The following is an 18,145-nucleotide window of genomic DNA, read 5'->3' as shown; positions in this document are numbered from 1 at the left end:
CAGCGTGCGGGTGAGTGGGCGCTGGTGTATACAGCCAGAGCTGGAATGGGTGGGTCTGGGCTCCACGGACACGGCAGGCCCTGGGCGAGCTCCGGGTGGGCCCTGGGGCGCTGGGGGTCCTGGGTCGTGCCCCGAGCCGTGGGGCTGTGGCGGCAGTGCCGGCACACGATTTTCAGGGGTGAAGGATGCTCTCAGCTGTTGCCTGGGCAACGGCTCCTCCTCCAGCCCACCATGTGGCTCGGGGAGCGCTCCCCCGCCTGCCTCCCCCCGCCGCCGTGGGGAAGGGGAAGGCAGCTCCCGGCCCCCGGCGCTGGCGGGGCCGGAGGCCTGGCTCCCCCCGATCGCCCTCACCCTGGCCTGACGATGCCCGTGGGCCCCAGCGTGCCCCCCGCCTCTGCGTTCCCCATGCCCCGAGGGAGCACCCAAGCCCCCCTGCATGGCCGCAGCCTCCTGCCCGCCGCGGGTGCTGCTCGGGCACCCCCACAACCGTCGAGCCGGCACCGCCGGGCTGCCACGGCTGCGCTGTGAGGTCCGATCGCGGGAGACAAGTTCCAGCAAGGTGAGTCGGGGCCGGAGCCAAGGGGGCCGGGGAAGACACGGCCGCCGCGGCCTTGCTCCGAGCGAGGTGGCGGGGCTCGGCCGTCTGCCGGAGCCGTTCTGCCCGGCCGTGGCGGGAGCGGGCTGCCAGCTCCCGGCTTCCCCGGGTCGTCCCCTGGCCGGGATGGAGGAAGTCCTTCCGGCCGGGCCCCGGCAGAACAATGCGCCGTGTGTGCGGCTGCAGCAGGCGCCTGCCACCCTGCCCACGGGGAGGAAGTGGCGGCGGGGTCACGGCCCGCGTGGGGCACCACGGCCGGGCATCCACACCCGGTCACCCACTCGGCCTCTGGCCTGGGCACAGAGCGGGCACGGCTCTGCCCTGTAACCACGCTCTCAGCATCTGGCACAGCCCCAGGGTGCAGCGAAGGGAGGGCGGGTGTTCTCGCCCCCAAGCTGGGCGCATGGTGGTGGGGGGGGAGTCTCCCGTGGGAGCCGTGACCGCCGGCCTTGGGCGCAGCAGAGAAGAGCTGGCGATGGCCCGCGGATGGTGAATGGCTGGGGAACCCCTAGCGCAGGGGGGCAAGTCCTTGGGGCAGGCCGGCGAGGGGTCTGCTCCGGGGCAAGGACGGCCTCAAGTGAGCGGGGTGCCCCCAGGACAGCCTGCTGCGTCACCCAGTGCCACCTCTGTCCCTCGCTGTCCTCGGGGCCAGGCTGGCATCCCCACCCCGCACAGCCACCCGTCCCACTGCAGCACCCCGGCGGGCTGCGGGGGCCGTTAAGGACTCGTCAGCGGCTGAGCTGCCCTCCCTGCCACTGTCCCTGTACCGTGCTGGCTGTCACCCCGGGGGAGCACATGGCCGTCACCCCCTGAGGAGGCTGGGGCTGGCACCAGGGGAGCGGGTGGCCGGCAAACCCTGGCACGCCACAGCCACCCCCAGGGCGAGTGCACGGCCACCGGATGGGGGAGCCCGCGGCATCGCCCCGCGGGGCCCCGCAGGGCCATCACCCCACCCGCACCGTGGGGCCGTCACCCGGGGATCCCCGGCCCCCACCCCGTGGGGCTCCCGCGGCCACCCCCGGGGATGCCACGGCCCTCACGCCACCGCCATCCCGCGGCCGTTCCCGGGGAGGTGTGCGCGTGTGTGTGTGGGATTCCCGTAGCAGTGCCCGTTCCCCCCCCGCTCCGCGCCGGTAAGCCCCGCCGGTAACCCCCGCTCGGCGAAGGGTCCCGGGGCGGGGGCGCGGGGGCCCCGCCGGCTCCCGGGTCCCTCCCCGAGCCGAGGGCGGGGCGGAGCGGCGGGGCGGGAGCCCGGGCGGGGCGGCGCGCGGCGGCGGCGCGGGAGCGCTCACCGGAGACAAAGGCAGCGCCGGGAGGTGGCGGCGGCGCCGCGCACCGGGCGCGCACCGGGCCCCCCTCCCCCGCCCCCCTCCCGCCGCCGTCACCCTATGGAGCCGCCGCCGCTGCCCGCCGCCTGAGCCACGTGCGCCGCCGCCGCCGGTAACGGGAGCCGCGGAGGGAGCGGGCGCGGCGCCTCCGCCTGTTGCGCGGCGCGGAGGCAGCGGGGCCGGGGCGGGGGCGCGCGGGGCCGCCGCCGCCACCGGGAACCGGGGGCCGGGGCAGGGGCGCGCGGCGCGGCGCGGGGCGCGCGCCTCCGGTCCGTCCCCGGCGGGCGCGCGCCCCGGGGGAGGAGGAGGAGGAGGAGGAGAAGGAGAAGGAGGAAGAGGAGGAGGAGGAGGAGGGGGGCTGCCGCGCCCGGCACCGGGAGCGGGGAGGTCCCCGCCGGGGTGTCCCCCTCCCGCCGGAGGTACCGGGCTGGGATGCGACGCGGGCAGCGGGGGCCCAGGCCGGGGCCGGGGGCAGCGGGGCGGCCCCGGGTTACCGGCGGGGCCCGGCTCGGCGGCTGCTCCCAACCGGGCGGCCGGTCCGCTCCCCGCCCGGCGTGGGTGTCTCCCAGCCCGGCCCCGCGCCTCCCCCAGCCCGCACGTCTCCGGCCCCGGCAGCCCCGCTCCCCCCCGCACGCCCCATCTGCAAACGCCCCCGGTCCCCAGGCGCCACTAGCCCACCCTGCCCCGGTTCCCGGTGTCGTGTGTCGTGTCGCCCCCCCCCCCAGTCCCGGCCGTTACCCCGGTGCTCGACCCACGGCCCTTTCCGCAGGGTGCCCCCCCCCCCCCCCCGCCCGGGGATGCCCAGGCTGCCGGCCGGGAGCCTGTTGCAGTCGGGGCCGGCGAGCTCTGCCCGCACCGAGCTGGCCTTAGCCGGGCAGCGGTGGTGGCTTGGGGCTCCCCAACAAGGGGCACCCCCTCCCTCCCCAAAGACCCACATCCTGCCGCTGCCTCTGCCCCCGCTTTTGTCTGCGTGATGGAGCAGCCCCCGCTGCCCGCCGCTGCCCACCGCTGCCCGGCCGGAGTGTGGCCAGGGCTCCCCGGCCCCTTCCTTCCCCCATCCCTCCTTCCTTCCTTCCAGCAGGTCTCAGCTCTCCGGCCCCGCTGCCCTTCCCGCTGCCCCGCCAGCCCCCTCGACACCTGGTGGTCCTGCCGTGGTGCCCTCGCTGGCAGCGTGGCCCTGCCCCGTGGGGTGGCCGGGGACCCCGTGGCCCTTCGCCAAGCCGAGGCACGTGGGAGCGATGGTGCCCCCGTGGTCGCCCTCGGCCACCGCCCCTCCAGCGCTTGCCCTCCTCCCCGCTGGCGAGCCTGGTCTCTCCCACACCACGATAATAATCCTGATGGGTGCTTACGTGCCTGCCTGCGAACACCCATGGGTGCTGCTCCCCGCTCGCTGATGTGCACAGCTCCCCCCCCACCCCCCCCGGCACGCGCTGTCCCTGTTCGGTGCTCGGCTGGATGTGACCGAGCTGTCAGCCTGCCTAAAGGCAGGGACCTGGCAGGGGTGACAGTTCCCGTCACCGCCACCCCCTGCCCTCCATCGCCGTGTCAGGGTGCCACCATCCCCTGATTCTCCCCCGGGGGCCGCGAGGCCAGCGATGGCCGTGGTGCACGTGCTCCCGCGAGCGCCACGTGCCGCAGGCAGCCTCCGGCTCCGCGTGTCCCTGCTCCTCCCCGGGGCACCCCGGGGCACCCTGCTGCGGAGCGGCATGGGGGCCGAGCTGCCTGGGCTCTGCAGCCGATTTGGGGTGCGCTGGGTGGGCAGGAGCGGGGAGGGATGCCAGCAGACACCCCGTGATCTCGAAGGTGTCGATGCCGCGGTGCCACGGCATCCCGTTTCCCGCCCTGGGCTGCCCGGCAGTGCCGTGGCAGGGGGGTGGGGGGGGTGGGGGTGGGTGGGTTTGCAGCCGTGGGGGCGACGGCGGGGGCGCGCGTGGGGCCAGGCACGGCTCCCCGCCGGCTTGCGGGCGCCGCTGCGCATGTGGAGCGAGTCACCATGGGAACGGGGCGGCCGCGTCCCCGCCACGCTCACGCTCACGTCTGTCTCGTTGCAGGGCCCCCTCCCCGGCGGCCCCCTCCCAGCGATGGGCAGCGGCACCCCGCCGGCCCTGTCCCCCCATCGCCCACCCCGCCGGCCCCCCGCCCCGCCGCCCGCCCAGCGCACCCAGGCCTGACCCACCCGCTCCAGCCCCCCCCGGCTCCATGGCGAGGACGGACCCCTGACGGCGGGCGCCCGCGGGCCGGAGGAGACGCCGCCGGGCACGGCCCGGGGAGATGCCCTCGGCGGCCCCGACAGCATCGGGTCCTGCCCTGACCCTGCCGCCGCCCTGAGCATCCCGTCCCCCACCCCGAGGGCAGGGAGAGGCGGGGGCCTCCCCCCGGGGCCGGCAGCCAAGATGGTGATGTCCCAGGGCACCTACACCTTCCTCACCTGCTTCGCGGGCTTCTGGCTCATCTGGGGGCTCATCGTGCTGCTGTGCTGCTTCTGCAGCTACCTGCGGCGGCGGGTGAAGCGGCAGCAGGAGGAGCGGCTGCGGGAGCAGAGCCTGCGCGCGCTGGAGCTGGAGCCGCTGCACTACGAGGGTTACGGGGGCAGCCCCCCCGGCATCGCCATTCCCCACCGCCTCCGCCTCGAGCCCCACCATCATCACCCCCACCACATCCCGCCCCCCCGGCCCTGGAGCTGCCGGCACGGTAAGGAGCAGGGAGGGGCTCTCGGCATCCCCGCTGCGTGCGTCTCCCCCCCCCCCTTTTTTTTGGGGGGGGGGTGTGATATGGCACGAGAGCCGGGGCACAGCACTGACGGCAGCGGGGGTCCGGGGGGGGGGCTTTGCCTTGCAGAGTCAGACCTGTCGAAGCCGCCCTGCTACGAGGAGGCGCTGCTGATGGCGGAGCCCCCCCCGCCGTACAGCGAGGTGCTGATGGACACGCGGGGGCTCTACCGCAAAATCAACGCCCCCTTCCTGAGCCACGAGCGGCTGGAGAAGCAGGAGCAGCCCCCCAGCTACAAACCCCTTTTCCTGGACGCCGGCTACGGTTCGGCACTGCACCTGCCCCGCTCGGCCAGCCCCGGTCCTGCCTGCCCGGACCTCTACCTGCAGGCAGAATGTTCCCCCCGCATGTTTCCCAGCTGGACGGACTCGGAGCTCAGCAGCAGGGACACCTACGAGCCGGGACCCTGGCACCTCCCGGTCTCCATGCCCCTCTTCGGCAGGACTACCGCTGTCTAACGGCGGCCCCGGGGGACCCCCGGACCTCGCCGCGGGTGCCCCTCCGGCACCGGGGGAGGTGGTTTCGGTTGCCCGCGTCACCCTGGGGACGCCCGCTCCGGTGCGGGCCATCGCCGCCGGCGCGGAAGGGGCTGGTTCCCCGTCTGGCCCCCGCCGGCCCCCCCATGGCCGGGGGCGCTGGGGACCCGGACTCTGCTCTGTTTCTTAAATTTTTTGTTTGTTACAGTTTGAGAATAAAAGTTTGTGGCTCGGGTTCGCCTCCCGGCGGGCTGGCGTCATGGGACACCCCCCCGGGGTGGCGGCAGCCCCCAGCTCCCCTGCCCTCCCTGCCCCCCCCAGCAGGCTGCAGCCCCCATGGGAGTCGCTTTATTTATTAACAGACATGAGCACACCGCCGGTACAGAACTTGTGCTTTCCAAAAACAGTTACCGTAGTGGGGGGGGGAGAGGGGCCAAGCGGGGGCCAAGCGGGGCAGGGTGGGGGGCTCCCGGCGAGGAAGGAGTGGGGGGGAGGGCACAAGCCCCATGCCAGCTCCTACCGGGGTTTGGGGGGGGGGGGGCACCACCGGCCACAGCCTCGCCTTGGTCGGGTCACTTTATTGCCATATTCATTTATTATTATCATTATTATTATTATTATTATTATTATTCCTTTTTTTTTTTTTTGAACTCGTGCAAAGTATTGGGGGGCTCCCGGGGGGGCACGAAGAGAATGAGGACCCTGTCCCACAGCTGGGCAGGGCATGCGAGTGTGTGTGTCCCCCCCCGAAGGGGCGCTGGGGCAGCGGGGGGGGCGGATTGCTAAAGGGGGCTGGGGGGGGGGGGGCTGACACGGCTCCTACCGACAACTTAAAAAAGAGAGGAGGACGAGTGGGGGCTGTAAAAGGTGCCCCTGGGTGGGGGCGCAGCGGGGCGGCTCCCACCCGGAGGCCTCATCCTGCGGGGCCCCAATGGGGCGAGGGGGGGGGGGCCCGGCCCCTGGCTGTGGCCCCCTCATACCCCACACCGGCCGGGGCGGGCTGCCTGCGGCGGCAGTGGGGCCCGGGCTTACAGGCCCCCCCCGAAGCTCTCCTCCTCCTCGGGCAGGGGGTCCGCATCCCAGCATGTGATGTCAATCTCTGGGGGGACAGGGAGTGGGGGGGGGGGGTGGTCAGGGCAGTGTGGGGTAGCCCACGGAAGGACAGACACCCCCCCCTCACCGTTCCCACTCACCTGGGGGCTTGTTGTAGAAGACGGGTTGGGGGGCTTTGGCCGATGGCTCCTCGGGGGGGGGTACCTCCTCCTCCTGGGACTGGCTGAAATAGCCCTCGCTGGCCTGGAGCGGGGGGGGGGGGGGCAGGTGGTCAGGACCCCCCCCCAGCCACCCAGTCATCCCCCTGACCCACCCCCCCACCCCCCCCAGCAACTCTCACCTGCTCCCCACGACCCGGCGTCCCATCCTTGGGGACCATCTCCCCATTGGTGATGGGGGGGGTCTCTTGGCCCTGGGCGTCCTCCTGGGGGGCACGCTGGCAGCCGAGCCCCCGGGGCTGGGTCTCACCCCCACCGGCTGCCTCCTCCTCCTGCTCCGCGTCGCAGAAGGTGGCAGGGGGCTCGGGCAGCTCGTCCAGGCTCAGCAGGGTCCCCTCGTCGGGCAGCGTGGCCGGGGGGCCCTCGGGGACAGGGGCAGCAGGCAGGGGCCAGGCAGCGGGGGGGGTCGCCCCGTCGCTCTGCCACAGGTCGATGAGGCTCTCGGGGTTGGGGGTCTCCCCCGGCTGGGGCTCGGCAGCCACAGGTAACGGGGAGGGTTCGGCAGGCTCCAGGGTCATCAGGTCCCCCAGGGAGTCACCCCCTGCTGTCCACACCGGCCTGGGGCTGGGCTCGTCCCCGGGGGGCTCGGTGGCCTTGTCCTCGGGCCCTGGGAAGGGCCAGTGCTGCTCAGGGATGACTGGCCCGGCCTCCTGGGTGCTGGGGCTGGGGGAGTCTGCAAGGGAGGGGACAACAGTCAGTGGGGACGGACCCCCCCCCCCACACCTCATCCAGGGGTGGGGGGTGTCCTTTGGGCTGGGTGCAGCAGGGAGATGCTGTGGGGATGGGTGGGAGTGACTGGGCAGGGAGGGGACCGATGGCACGCACGAAGGGACCGAGGGGACCGAGGGGATGTGGTGGGGCTGGGTGTGGGGCAAGGGGATCCCTTGAGGGGGGGGCCTGGGCCCTGCTGGGGTGGAGAGAGTAGCTGGGAGGCACAGGGGGATGGGGAGGGGTGCACTGGGAAGATGCAGAAGGAAAAGGCGGGATGCACCAGAGGATGCAAAGGGGCCAGTGGGGACTGCTGCAGAGCTGGCTGGGATGCACTGGGGATGCAAAGGGACAGCGGGGATGCATGGAGGGAAGCAGGGACGCACTGGGGATGGCACAGATAGGACAGTCGCATTGGGGGATGCAGCAGAGACAGTGGGGCTGCACTGGGGTGATGCTGCAGAGATGGTGGGCAGGTACAGACTGGGGTGGGGAAAATGCACCGGTAGTGGTGGAGATGCGCTGGCTGGGGCAATGCACTGGAAATGGGGAGATGCACGGGGCAGGGGGGTGGTGCAGCACAGGCAACAGGGATGCACTGGTGTTAGAAAATGCGCTAGAGACAGCAGGGATGCAACAATGACGGCGGGGCTGCACTGGGGGGGATGCAGCAGAGACGGCGGGGATGCACCGGCACGGAGCAGCGGACACGGCGGTGATGCGCTGGGGGACACAGCAGAGACGGCGGAGGATATATCAAGGGATGCAGACGGGACAGCATGGATGCACTGAGCGATGCAAGGGAGTTTGGCAGGGCTGCAGCATCGGGGCTGCAGCGGGGGCTGCAGAGGAGTCGAGGGGGCTGCAGCAGGGGATGTGCTGTGGGGAACCGCGGGGATGTGCCCAGGCAGCCCCAGGCAGGGGCAGGCAGCGCCAGCCCTGCGCCCACCTTTGGGCGTTGCCGGCGTCTCGTTGCCCGACGCGCGGGTGCCCGGCTCGCCCAGCGGCGTGGCGGCCGGGCTGGACTCGCAGGGGCTGCAGCCCGCTGCCGAGGCCTTGCGGTAGGCGTCCGACTGGCTGCCTGCGGACAAGGGAGATGGGGTGGCATGGGGGGGGGGCTGCCCACATCGGGGAGGGACCAGCACCCCAGCGCTGCCCCTGCTCCTGTGCCATGCCAACCCGGCCAGGAGCTGTCAAATGTACGTCACCGCGTCCCTGCCACCGCGTCATCCCCTCCTGCGGTGGCGGGGCAGAGGCACCCACGGGTGCAGCAACCACCATGCCCCTCTCCGAGCATCCCCGCTAGCCCCATGCAGCCGCAGACCCCGCATCTGCCAGGTAGGGGGACAAGCAGCCCCATACCTGCCGCAGTGCACGCTGGCTCTGCCCACTCACAGCCCAGCTGGGCCCTGGCACAGCCTCACCTCTGCAGGCACAGCTCTGTGCCCTGCTACCCCTCGCTAGGGGGGCACAGCCCCACATGGCTCCAGGCACCATCTGGCCCCTTCTGCCCCATGGGCACAGCCCCACACGATCCTGGGCACAGCCTTTCCCATCCCGCGCTGCCCCACGGGCAAAATCCTGCGTGGTCCAGGGCGCAGCCTGCCCTGTCCCCTTCTGCCCCACGGGCACAGCCTGCCCCATCCACCTCTGCCCCATGAGCAGAGCCTGTCCTGGGCCCCCTCTATCCCATGGGCACAGCCTGCTCCATCCCATGGCAGAGCATCATCTCCCCGGGCACAGCTCAGCCCCGTCCCCGTCTGTCCCATGGGCACAGCCTGCCCGGTGCCCCCTCCCTGGTACCACGGGCACAACCTGCCTCATGGGCACAGCCTGCTGCATCCCCCCACCCCAGGGGCACAGCGCCCACCGTGGGGCCAGCCCCAGCCGAGGCGTGCAGGGTGCCCGTGGGTGCGGGCGCAGCCCCCGCCTGGGTGCCCGGCCCCCTCTGGGTGCCCGCGGGAGGGGCGCTGCCTCCGCTGTCGGTCCGGTGTGCCGTGGGGCTGGGGTGGGCTGTGGGGCGGCCGCCCGCGGCTTGGCCCCCAGGAGCTGCACACCCGGGGGATCCCAGCTACCTACATGGGAAGAAAGAGGAGAGATTTGGGGTGCGGTGGCAGGTGATATAGGGGAAGGGGGTCCGTGGGGGGGAAGAGGAGGAGGAGGAGGAAGAAGGCGGCCCACTGTCAGCTGTCTTTATGAAAGGACAGTGCAGACGACCTGCCGAGAGAAAGACAGACAGACGGACGGACGGAGAGAGAGAGAGAGCAAAGAGATGGGTCAGTCCCTGCTCAGCGCAGCCGTGGCGGGGCTGGGGCACCAGGGCACCGGGACGGGAGGTCGGCGGGATGGGAGGCAGCACTGACAGTGGGGTGGGAGGATGGCAGGACAAGAGGATGGAAAGACAGCAGGACAGAAGGATGGGAGGCAGTGCTGCATGGCCAGGTGGGGAGAGAGGCCAGGACATGGCCATGGGACAACTATCTGCTCAGGCACAGCACGGCCCCACAGCATGAACCCACGGCGTGGCCCCACGGCACGGCCACAGCACAGCCCACAGCACAACCCATGGCACAGCCCCACACCATTGCCCCGAGGCACAACCCCACAGCACAGCCCCACGGCACAGCCCATGGCATGACCCCACAGCAAGAACAACACAACACAGGCCCTCCCCAGCACAGCCCCATGGCACAGCCCCTCCAGCACAGCACCCCGGCACGACCCCCAGCGCAGCCCCACGACACGGCCCCACGGACGGAGGCGCCCACCAAGACAGCTAGCCTCTGCCCTAGAGCCGCAAAAAAGAGTCCCGGGGCTGGACCCCAGACTGTGGGGCAGCCCAGCCTCCCCATGGGGCACTCCCTGCCAGCCGGGAGCACGCTGGGTGCCCCACGCCTGCCCCACTCACTCCTGCCCCTTTTAGCTGCCCCCGTGGGATGAGTTGCCTTCCCACGCCACCCCCAGACCTCCAGCTGCCCACCCCTGCCGCACCGACCACGCTGCCACCCTGGCTGCCAGCGTGGTGCTGTGACAGGTGAGTGGACAACACCCAGCAGGGAGCAGGATGAGCCCCCCCTTGCTGAAGACACCCCGGCATCCAGCCCCTGCCAAGCTGCCCCAGCTGCAGGGGCGGCATGAGGTGCGGTGGCAGTGGCGGTGATGGTGGCGCAGCAGAGCAGGACGACCCCCTGCCATCCTCGTGGCCCCGGCACCCCCAACCACAGCGTCAGGGACGGTAGAGGGGACCCCCCCTCCCCACATTACAGCCCTGCTCCCCCCAGATCCCACTGTGACCCGCCGAGCTGCGGGGAGCCCCGGCGGCACCGCACTCACCTGCTCCGCAGCCCGCAGTCCCCCCCGGCCTCTCCATGCCCCCCCGGTGCCCACAGCCCCCCCAGCCCCTCACCTGTCCTGTGGCTGCCCGGTGAGACGGCGTCACTGCTGCCCGATGCCACCCGCTCCTGCTGCTTGAAGAAGTCCCGGGGGTTGTCGGGCCGCTGAGCGATGATGGCAGCAGCCTCCTGCGGGGATGAGGGAGGCTGAGACCCACCGCCCCAGTGGTGTGGGGCTGAGGGACCACCCCCCAGCTGGGTCCCCATCGAGCTGTGGGCACTGCTGGCTGGGGAGTGAGGGCAGGTACTGGGCATGGCCGCCACCGCACTCACCTCCACCTCTGACTCTGATTTCCTGAGCTGCTGCCTGTCGTCCTCCTCTTGCTGCTCCCCCTACAAAGAGACGTGGCATGACCGCCCAGCCCCGGGATGCCCAGGAGAGCCGGCTGAGAAAAGCCCTTCCTTGGGGGTGACGCCAGGCAGCAGCTTCGGCTCGAACCCCGGCCCCACGCCTGCCGCAGCACTTACGAAGATGGACTGCTCCTTCAGGCGCTGCCGGGCCTCCTCTGCCTCCATGCTCTGCTGCTTCCGCCTGCGACGGGGGCACAGGAGAGGGGCTGGGCACCAGCTCCTGCCAGTCCCTGCCCCAACCCCAGCCCGTGAACCAACACCCATGCACCCCCCCAGACGCTCGCAGCACGTGCGCAGCCATCCCGTACATGCACATCCTCGCGCGCGAGCCCGACCCCAGACCCCGCCGTGCCTGTGCTCCTCGATCTGCTCCTCGCGCTCCCGGTAGCGTCGCTCCCGCTCCTCCTGCTCCAGCCGTTCCTGCTCCATCCGCTCCTGCTCGAACCGCAGCCGGGCGTCCAGGGCCTTTTTCCGCTCCTCCTCCTTACGCAATTCTTCCTCTTTCTGGTGGGAGGGGGACGAAGGACAGGGCTGCCCATCACCTGCCAGCGGCTCACCCCGCTCCCCAGGGGCTACAGGCTGCCCCCCCAGCATACCCCACCTTGGCCTGTTCCCAGAACTGCTCCCGGTTGAGCCGCTTCATCTCCACGGTGGCGTCGGTTTTCTGGTAAGTGGTGCCCTGGGACGGAGGAGAGGCGGGGGGGGCGGAGGGGCTGGGATCAGCGAGGGGGAATAACAGTAAGCGGCACACGGGGTGACGGGCTGCGGCAGACAGGAGCCCCAGGCGGGAGGGATGCCCTGCGCCCGCCGCCATCGCCGCCGTCGCTGCCATGGGGACATTACCACAGGCTCGGCGTTCTCGTCCTCCCGCAGCCGCAGGCGGTGCAGCACCGGGCTGGAGACGCGGGCCAGCCCGTTGGAGAGCCGCTGCCCAATGGCCCCCGGGTCGATGTCCTCCACGCTGCTGGCGTTGACGATGACGTCCACGCCCTGGGTGGGGGGCGAGCAGCCGTCAGGCACCAGGGTGGGTGCCCTGGCGATGTCGTCCCCCCGCCCCAGTGTCACCCACCTGGAAGAACTCGGCGATCTTGGCCACGTGGCTGGCACAGGCGCATTTGCGGGCGTCCGGCACGTCCTCACCCACCTGTGGCAGCCGGGGAGGGGCTGAGCTGGGGGGGTGCGGCAGGGTGACCCCCACCCCGCTGACCACCACGGGACAGCGGGACCGTGGGGCACCCACGCCTCCCCCCCGGCCACCGCAGGCTCCTCCCTTGCACCCAGCCGTGCCCCTGCCAACACTGCAGCCCCGGTGGGCACGGCACGGCACCCCCCCCCAGCAAGGCCCCCCTCCACTCACCCAGTTGACGAGGACATATTTGGGGAGCACAGCCTGGGGGTCCTTGACGCTGCAGAAGCCGTACATCACCTTCTGGATCTCAAAGTGGCCGGAGAGCTCCAGCAAACCTCCGCCTGGCACGGCACCGTCAGCCCACGTCCACCCGGCACCGGGATGGGTGCTGGGGAAAACGCTGGCAGAGCCGAGCCAGCTGCAGGGACAGAGGACCTTACCTCCTGACGCTGCCAGCTTCAGGTCATCAGAGCCATCCTCGTACGTGTAGAGGGCCCTGGGGAGACAGCGTGGGTGAGCCATGGCCAGGGGGAGCGTGGGGTGGCCCCTCCACCTCCCCATCCTGCTAACACTGAGGTCAGGGCAGGTCCTGGGGGACCGGCCAGGTGTCCCCAAGCTGCCACACAGCCACCCCCAATCTCTCGCCCATTGCCACCGCGAAGGGCCAGGCTGCCAGGCAGGCAGGACTTCGGGCAGGGCCTATTCCCTGAACCCTGCTGCCTGGCAGCCATGGGGCAGGGTCGCGAGGTTGGGGACAGAAGGGTCGCTTGGGCACAACAGGGACCAGCTGGCTGCCGTGCCGTGCCGCAAGCCGCTGCGGCCTCGCAGCTCCTTGCGCGCCCATCTCTGTGTCCCCTCGACCCTGCCGGTTACCAACCGGCTTTGGGGACAGCCCCACGCCCCGGCAGGGAACTCGGGGCCGCTCACGTGCCTGGCTGCGTGAGCCACCGGCCCGGCAGGCACCAGGCCGGGGGAGGACGCCGGAGCACCAGCAGCAGCAAATCAATGTGCCGCCAGGGTGTGATGGGGCCGTCATGGAGACTGTTTCTTGGAAACCGTTCCCAGCGGATGGGAAACCCCCTCTCGCTCCCACTGCGCCCCAGCCAGCCCCCCCCCGGGGCTCCGCGGGGACCCCCACCAGCCCGCACCTCCCCAGGGGCACGCAGCCAGCTACGGCGGGGCGGTGGGGGGGGGAGGAGGACGCATGCCGAATCGGTCCAGGGCGGGTGGGCGAGGGGATGGATGTTGCTAGGCAACCAGCATCCTCTGTCGCCATGGCAACCCCCCCCATCCCAGCTGGGATGCAGCTCGCCCCGATGACGAGGTGATTAGTGGAGGGGAGCGGGGGAGGCAGGCAGGCAGCGGGGACCCGTCGGGGCCTGGCAGGCACCCAAACCTGCCTGCCGCCGTCACACGCTGCACCCGGAAAGCCGGGGCCGCCCGTGCTGGACCCCCCCCATCTCCACACCGGGGGGGGGGGCGGACAGCTCTGCCGATTGGCATTCGGCTAGCAGCGCCCGTGCGGTGCTTGCTGGAGCACCAAAATCCCCATGGTGCCGGGCAGAGCTGTCCTCACCCAAACTCGCAGCTTCCAGCCAGAGCCTGGGGGATGGTAACTGGGGGGGGGGGGGTCCCTACAGGCAGAGCAACCCCCAAACCAAGGCCACGGCTGGACCCTGGGAGCTGAAAAACAAGGGGAAGGCAGGCGGGTGCCTAACAGGGAGAGGGCCTCCCTCCACCCCCCTGGCACCTACCACCCCTGAGCCCCCGGCAGCGAGCCGCAGATAATTACACCAACAAGATTGACTTTAATCCGCACATCCCGATCCTGCTAATCGGCCACTCCAGCCGGCGCCAGCTCCCGGCCTGGAGCCGGCAAAGCAGCTGCAAAGCGCCGTCTGCGATGCCTGCGCCGGGGAAGGGCGGAAAACGCAGCCCCTGCCTGCAACTGCAGCCCTGGCCCCAGGGGGATCTGCTGTTGATCCCCCAGGAATGGGGGAAGGACGGCAGCAGTTTGGGGGAGCCCAGGGCCATGGGCAGGGGCTGGGGGCTTGCAAGGTGGGATGCAGCTGGCTGCAGAGGAGGGGAAACAAGTAGGGCAGAGCCACAGCATCGCTGCCTGGGGAGCCCTGTGGGTGCTAGAGGCACCCAGTGCCTGCTCTCCCCCGTCCTGGGACCCCGCCATGCAGGGTGGTACCTGAGCACAGTGCTGCTGCCTGCACCCAGGGGTGCTCCCAGGGCAGCGGGGGGCTTGCCGTGGAAACAGGGCCCTGCCCCGAGTGTGGCCCAGCAGCGCGGCCTGACCCCACGCCGGGATGGAGGATCCAGAGGTTTCCAGCCCAGGGGCCAGCAGGGCCGGGCTGGGGCCAGCAGCATCCCCAGGGGTGCCCCCAGGGTCCCGCAGCCCAACAGCATCACCACGAGCCCCAGCAGCGAGTACCAGCCATGCCACACTGGGTGCAGGCAGCATCATGCATTGCTCACCCCCTTCCATGGGCTTTAATCCCTCCACCCACCCCATACAGCCCCTTCCCACCCACTGGGCTCCAGGCATGTGGGTCACCCATGGGAGGAGGTGACCCATGCAGCCCAGGGAGGAGGGCTCCCCGCAGCCGGGGGACTCCAGCAAGGATCCCCCATCACGCCGCCAAGGAGACAGAGGTCCCGCTGCCCTCGCATGGCCCCACTGCTCACCGAAGCAGGCAGAGCAATGCCTGTGGGTGCCAGCACCTGGGGCACCCGCAACTGCCTGCCCCCCCCCCCCCCGTGGCCAGGGAGGGGGGAGCATCGCCCCAGCCCACCCGCCTCAGCCTGGGCACATGTGTTTCCAATGTGGCTGGGAGCTCCAGGGAGTCGGCGTGCTCAGAAAGCAGCACCAAATTCCTTTCCGATCGAGTAATGGGCCCCAGCAGCCTCCGCGGGGCCGGGCAGGGGGAGGGGACGCTCGGACCCTCCAGGACCAGGCTGGAGCAGGGGGGAATCCCAGACTAAACACAGGGATCCCGGCCGGGCAAGAGCATGGCATCCCTCGGCACCAGCCCAGGCCCGGGCTCCGGCACAATGTCCTCACAGCCTCTGGCTCAGCCAGGTTGGGCCACTGCCGGGCAACAGTCCCCATCACCCTGCCCGATGCAGCCCTCCCAGCATCACCCCTCGTCCCCCACCTGGGCGCTGGGGCCTGCAGCAGGGATGCTGCTCCCACTGGCACCGAGTGCCGGGCACCCCTGGTGACCATGGGATGGAGGGGCTGGGGACGATGGGGCGAGCTCAGCCCCATCGGCGGGGATGGCGGGGGCTTGCTGCCCGGCTGGGGCTCAGCCCTGGAGGTGAGGGGGGGCCCGGCCCCGGCACTCGCCTTCCCGGGAACCGTTTCTGCTGCTCTCAGCAGCTTTGGCAGGGAGGGCTCCTTTGCAGCGGATGCCGGGAAGCAAGATGTACCCAGGGCTGACAGCTGCCTCCTGGCCAGCAACATGCACCGTGCTCGCCCACAGCGCCCTTGGGCTGGCGGCAGGACCGCGGGGCTCCCTGGAGAACTGGGGCTGGTGGGGAGCGGGACCTACCCAGGCCCACACAGCTCGGGGGGCTCCCAGCCCTGTCCTGAACGCAGGAACCCGGCTAGAGAGTGGCGTGTACCCCAGCTGTGTGCTGGATGCCCCCCAGCCGGGCGGTGGGTGCACCCTAGCTGGGTGGTGGGTGCATGGTAGGCACCCCTGCCAGAGAGCAGCATGCACAGCACGCACCCAGCGCCCAACACTGCCCAGCACCCCGGCTCTGCCCAGCGAGCTGCACCCCAGGGTGCCGGCAGCATCCCCCACCCCATGCCATGGCACAGGCACCCTGGGGGGCAAGGAGGGGGTCCCGGGGCAGCCGGCCCCACTGCACCCGGGTGGGGCTGGGAGATGCGGGTGGGCGCTGGGAGAATCGGGGTGGCGTGGGGAGATGCTCCCTGCGGGCTGCTGCGCCGGCTGCAGCGGGGCCTGGATCCGGCCGGGCCCCGGCACCCGCAGCACGGGGTGCCCCGCACTGGGGGTACAGGCAGGGCAGGGCAGCCCGGGGGGGGGGGGGTGGGGGTCCCGCCGGGGAAGGCCACCCCCCGCCCCGAGCCCGCAGCAGCCCCAGCCCGGCGGGGCGGTCCCGGACCGACGCACCGCGGCCCTCCGGGGATGGGGCACCCCGGGGAGCTCGGGGGGGGCCGGGGACAGCGGGGCCGCCGGGGGTGGGGGGATGCCGGGCAGAGGGGCCGCCCGCTGCCGGGGCACCGGAGGGGCCGGCGGGGAGCGGGGCCGGGCTGGTGGCGCCCCGATCCCCGCCCCCCCCCCCCTTTTCCCGGGCGCCCCTGCCCGCGGCTCCGGCTCCAGACAATGGCGAGGGACCCGGGGCCGGGCCCAGCACCGGGGGAGGGACCCCCGGGCCCTCCCCGCCGTGCGCGGACCCCCCCCCCGCCGCTCCCCACGTTCGCTGCCCGGCGGGAGGTCGGACGGTACCGGGGGCTCCCGGGGGCGGTGGGGGCCGGCGCTTGCACGTGCCGGCCCGGCGCAGACAAAGCGGGGACCGCGCCCCGGCCCGGTGCGGCGGCGGCGGCGGGCAGGTGCGGGCACCGGGGGCGGCGGACCGGGCACACACAGACACAGACCCCCCCACCACCTACGCGCACACACACACACACACCCCCCCCGCCGCCGCCCCGCCCGCCTTTGTGTGCCGGGGCTCCCGGCATCGCGGGCCCGGGGCGGCGGGGGGCGCAGCGCGGGGCGCGGCCGGTGTTACCGGGCGGCTCCGTGCACAAAGGGCGGCGGCGGCGGCGGCGGCGGGGACAAAGGGGCGGCGGCGGCGGCGGCGGGCGCGCTCACCAGTCGGTGGGGCTGTCCTCGCCGATCACGTCCTGGTAGGAGGCGAGCAGCTCCAGGCGGTGCGCCGCGAAGCCGACGCCAGCCATGGCGGGGCCGGGATGCTGCCGGGGGGACCGGAGGGACCGGCCGCCTGCCCGCCTCCGAGACACTGCCGCAGCGGCCGGGCGGAGGGGCGAGCGGCGGGGAGGCTCCGCCCGCCGCCGCGCCCGGTCCTAGCGCCGCGAACGGCCCCCCCCCCACCACCCTCCGCCCCCCCACCCCACCCCAGCCCGGCCCCCGCCCCCGCCCCGGCCCCCGCCGCGCCCCCCGGGGCGCCCCCGGGGCACCCCGCCGGTCGCGCCGCCGGGCACCGCGCCGGGACCCCTGGGGTGCGGGCAGCATCGCCCCCGCCCCGGGCTGGCTCGCCCCCCCCCCTACGGCTCGCCCCCGGGATCCTGCACCCCGGGGACCCCGCAGCCTGGGGTCTGCTTTGCCCCCCCCGGGCCATCCTCCCGTCCCAGGGACCCTGAAGCCCGGAAACCTGCACCCCGGCTCAGCTCCCTCCTGGGACCCTGCACCCCGGGTGGTTCCGCACCCCGGGCTCTCCTCTGCCCTGGGGACCGGCGCCCTGTGCTACCCCCTCCCGGGGACCCTGCACCCTGGGGACCTCACATGCCGGCTGCTCCTCTGCACCCCACACCCTCCCCTGTCCCATGTCACCCCCACCCTGGGGACACGGCACACCGGGAACCCTGTGCCCCCAGCTCCTCTCTGGCCCGAGCCCTTGTGCCCTGAGGTTTCCTCTCCAAGGACGCGGCACCGTGGGCTCTGCCCCACACACCCGGCCGTGCCCTCACTGCTGCACAAGCTGTCAGTGAGCGCAGCCTTTGTGGGGGCCCCCTTTGCTGCCCCCCTGACCCTTCATCGCCACTGCTCCCAAACCCCCCAGTCCCCTTGGGACCCTGCCGGGCTGTGCAGGACAGCGTGTTTTCCGGGAGGTTTTGCCTCCATTTGAACCCACAAAGTTGCTTTTGCACTGACCCGCACAGGGCTCTGCGGGGGCTCCCAGCTGAGTCCGCACGCTCCTGCCAGGGCAGGCAGCATCACCCTGCCCCACCCTGCCTTCCCGACCCCCGGCAGTGCCCGCATCCCGGACCAGAACCGTGCAGAAGGGGCCTCCGTGCTGGAGCGACAGCGGGGAGCGTACAGGGCCCGATTCCTGCAGGTTGGAGCTGATGCCGGCATGGCCCTTCCCAAACCAAGCCCTTGAGAGCAGCCTGTGGATGAGCCCCCCCAG

The 18,145-nt window shown here is 72.2% G+C and overlaps 2 protein-coding genes across 3 annotated transcripts; one reads left to right on the top strand and one right to left on the bottom strand.

Moving 5' to 3' along the window:
- The first annotated feature begins 283 nt into the window (after window positions 1-283).
- Window positions 284-5,750, top strand: PRR7 (proline rich 7, synaptic). Its single transcript, XM_075057187.1, is given in 4 exon segments — window positions 284-559; window positions 3,975-4,640; window positions 4,642-4,740; window positions 4,743-5,750. Coding segments are annotated over 3 exon segments (831 nt in total). The 5' UTR covers window positions 284-559; window positions 3,975-4,316; the 3' UTR covers window positions 5,151-5,750.
- Window positions 5,751-5,761: 11 nt separating this feature from the next.
- Window positions 5,762-17,050, bottom strand: DBN1 (drebrin 1). Of its 2 annotated transcripts, XM_075057180.1 has the most exons (14): window positions 16,870-17,050; window positions 12,460-12,515; window positions 12,248-12,360; window positions 11,960-12,034; window positions 11,734-11,880; window positions 11,492-11,569; window positions 11,243-11,394; window positions 11,008-11,071; window positions 10,813-10,872; window positions 10,554-10,668; window positions 8,097-8,228; window positions 6,562-7,112; window positions 6,362-6,464; window positions 5,762-6,267 (listed from the first exon to the last, which is right to left on the bottom strand). In XM_075057180.1, exons 1-14 carry the CDS (start codon window positions 16,953-16,955, stop codon window positions 6,197-6,199), a joined length of 1,803 nt encoding a protein of 600 aa, XP_074913281.1. In that variant the 5' UTR covers window positions 16,956-17,050; the 3' UTR covers window positions 5,762-6,196. The 2 variants fall into 2 exon arrangements, with proteins under 2 accessions (XP_074913281.1, XP_074913282.1); XM_075057181.1 differs by lacking the exons at window positions 5,762-6,267; window positions 6,362-6,464; window positions 6,562-7,112; window positions 8,097-8,228 and adding exons at window positions 8,235-8,925; window positions 8,963-9,222.
- Window positions 17,051-18,145: the final 1,095 nt, after the last annotated feature.

This window comes from Buteo buteo, chromosome 24 (assembly GCF_964188355.1).
Source record: "Buteo buteo chromosome 24, bButBut1.hap1.1, whole genome shotgun sequence".
NCBI lineage: Eukaryota > Metazoa > Chordata > Aves > Accipitriformes > Accipitridae > Buteo > Buteo buteo.
This window is presented reverse-complemented; position numbering and strand designations above follow the sequence as displayed.